The sequence below is a fragment of the Arachis ipaensis genome, chromosome B04, assembly GCF_000816755.2.
Source record: "Arachis ipaensis cultivar K30076 chromosome B04, Araip1.1, whole genome shotgun sequence".
NCBI lineage: Eukaryota > Viridiplantae > Streptophyta > Magnoliopsida > Fabales > Fabaceae > Arachis > Arachis ipaensis.
Genome location: NC_029788.2, coordinates 33,501,435 through 33,503,422, shown reverse-complemented (window position 1 = coordinate 33,503,422; position 1,988 = coordinate 33,501,435). Strand labels below are relative to the sequence as shown.

The window sequence follows — 1,988 nt, the reverse complement described above, 5'->3', positions numbered from 1 at the left end:
TGTTTCAGACAGCCTTTTACAAGAAGTACTTCCCTGAGTCTGCAAGGGAAGCAAAGGAGATGGAATTGATGCAGCTGAAGCAAGGTTCTCTATATGTGGCGGACTACACAAGCAAGTTTGAGGAGCTTTGTAGGTTTTCTAGGGTATGTTAGGGTGCCCCGAAGACCTACGAGAGCTAGAAGTGTATCAAGTACCAGAGGGGGTTGAAGGATAACATAATGATTGATGTGGCTCCTATGGAGATTCGTACCTTCTCGAACTTGGTAAACAAAACAAGGGTGGTTGAAGAGTATGCCAAGACAGTAGCAGCATCCAAGGAGACTCATGGAGGAACATCTAGCAAGGGACGTGACAAGTATTTTCATCCAAGGGGTCAAGGCTTCAAGAGAGGAGGCTATGCACCTCAAGGTCAAGGAGGTTTCAGAAAGAACACTCATGATCAGTTTCAGCGTGGCAAAGGGAGAGGAAATCAGAGTAAGAATTCTCCGAATTTAGCTTGTGATCGTTGTGGACGTTTTCATCCATATAACTCTTGCAAGATTGGTTTAGGTGGTTGCTTCAATTGTGGCTTGCCTGGTCATATTGCGAGGGATTGCACTCGTGGGAGGAACCAGAGTGCGGGTTAGAGTCAGCACCAAGGGCGAGTTTTTGCTGTGAATGCCAAGGATGCTTCCAAGGCAGATCCTTTAATGAGAGGTATTTGTTTAATTGGTGATAAGACCTTAATTGCATTATATGATACTGGAGCAACGCATTCGTTTATTTTGTTTGCTAAAGTTGAGGAACTAGGTTTGAAAGTGTCAGAGTTACCATTTGATCTACATGTACATACTCCGCATCAGACAGTCATAACTAGGTCAGGTTGTAGGCAAGTAGGATTCAAACTTCAGGGTAAAGACTTTGTGCATGATTTGATTTGTTTACCAATGGTTGGGTTGGATATGATTTTAGGGTTTGATTGGTTGTCGAAGAATCGGGTTTTGTTGGATTGCTTTGAACAGACAATTCGGTTTATGCTGGAAGGAGAAAGTGGAGTAGTGATAGCGGAAGGTTACTACTTGAACTCAGTAATGGTGCACTGTAGTGGGGAAGAGTGTCACGGTTACATCTTGTTAACTGCTAATGCTTTGGGGGATTCCCAGAACTTAGATCAGATTCTGGTAGTTAGAGACTTTTCGGAAGTATTCCCAGAGGATATTCCTGAGTTTCCACCTCAAAGGGAGATTGAATTTGCGATTGAATTGGTACTGGGAGCTGGACCAGTGTCGATTGCACCGTATAGGATGGCTCCGATAGAGCTGGCTGAACTAAAGTCTTAGTTGGAAGAGCTTCTGAATAGGAGGTTCATTCAATCGAGTGTATCACCGTGAAGAGCGCCAGTTTTATTGGTGAAGAAGTGATAAACCCCAATTTTGTGGTTTTTTTGTGTGCTTAATTTGGGGATTTTATCACATTTTCCCACATTTATTCAATGAAATAACATGGTTTTGCAATTCTCCCTTGATTTGTGCTTAAATGTGAAAACATGCTTTTTAGGCCTTAAAATAGCTAAATTTAACTCACTTTAATTCTATTCGATGCCTTGATATGTTTGTTAAGTGGTTTTAGGTTTAGAAGGCAAAGATTGGATTGAAGGAATGAAGAAAAAGCATGCAAAGTGGGAGAACTCATGAAGAAATGAAGGAACCGTAAAGCTGTCAAGCCTGACCTCTTCATACTCAATCGACCATAACTTGAGCTACAGAGGTCCAAATAAGGCGATTCTAGTTGCGTTGGAAAGCTAACATCTGGTGCTTCAAAATGATATAAAATTTGCCATAGTTTCCTGACGTCTAGGGATGCGGACGCGCACTGTGCGCGTGCACGCCGATTGGTGCACATGATTTAATAAAAGCAACTTGTGGCCAGCGATTTCTAGAGCATTTTGGGCCCAATCCAACTCATTTCTAATACTATTTCATGCAGAATTCAAGCTTGGGCAAGGGGGA

At 42.4% G+C, this 1,988-nt stretch overlaps 1 protein-coding gene across 1 annotated transcript; it reads left to right on the top strand.

Annotated features, from left to right (window-relative positions):
- Positions 219 to 1,319, top strand: LOC107636359. Its single transcript, XM_016339878.1, has 2 exons — positions 219 to 621; positions 778 to 1,319. The coding sequence occupies exons 1-2, from the start codon at positions 219 to 221 to the stop codon at positions 1,317 to 1,319; spliced, it is 945 nt and encodes a 314-aa protein (XP_016195364.1).

Excerpts from the sequence above, each read along its gene's own strand:
- LOC107636359 (XM_016339878.1), top strand. The coding sequence starts at position 219 with ATGATTGATGTGGCTCCTATGGAGATTCGTACCTTCTCGAACTTGGTA. Across the intron at positions 622-777 it reads TGGGAGGAACCAGAGTGCGG|TTGAGGAACTAGGTTTGAAA; the intron begins GTTAGAGTCAGC and ends TGTTTGCTAAAG.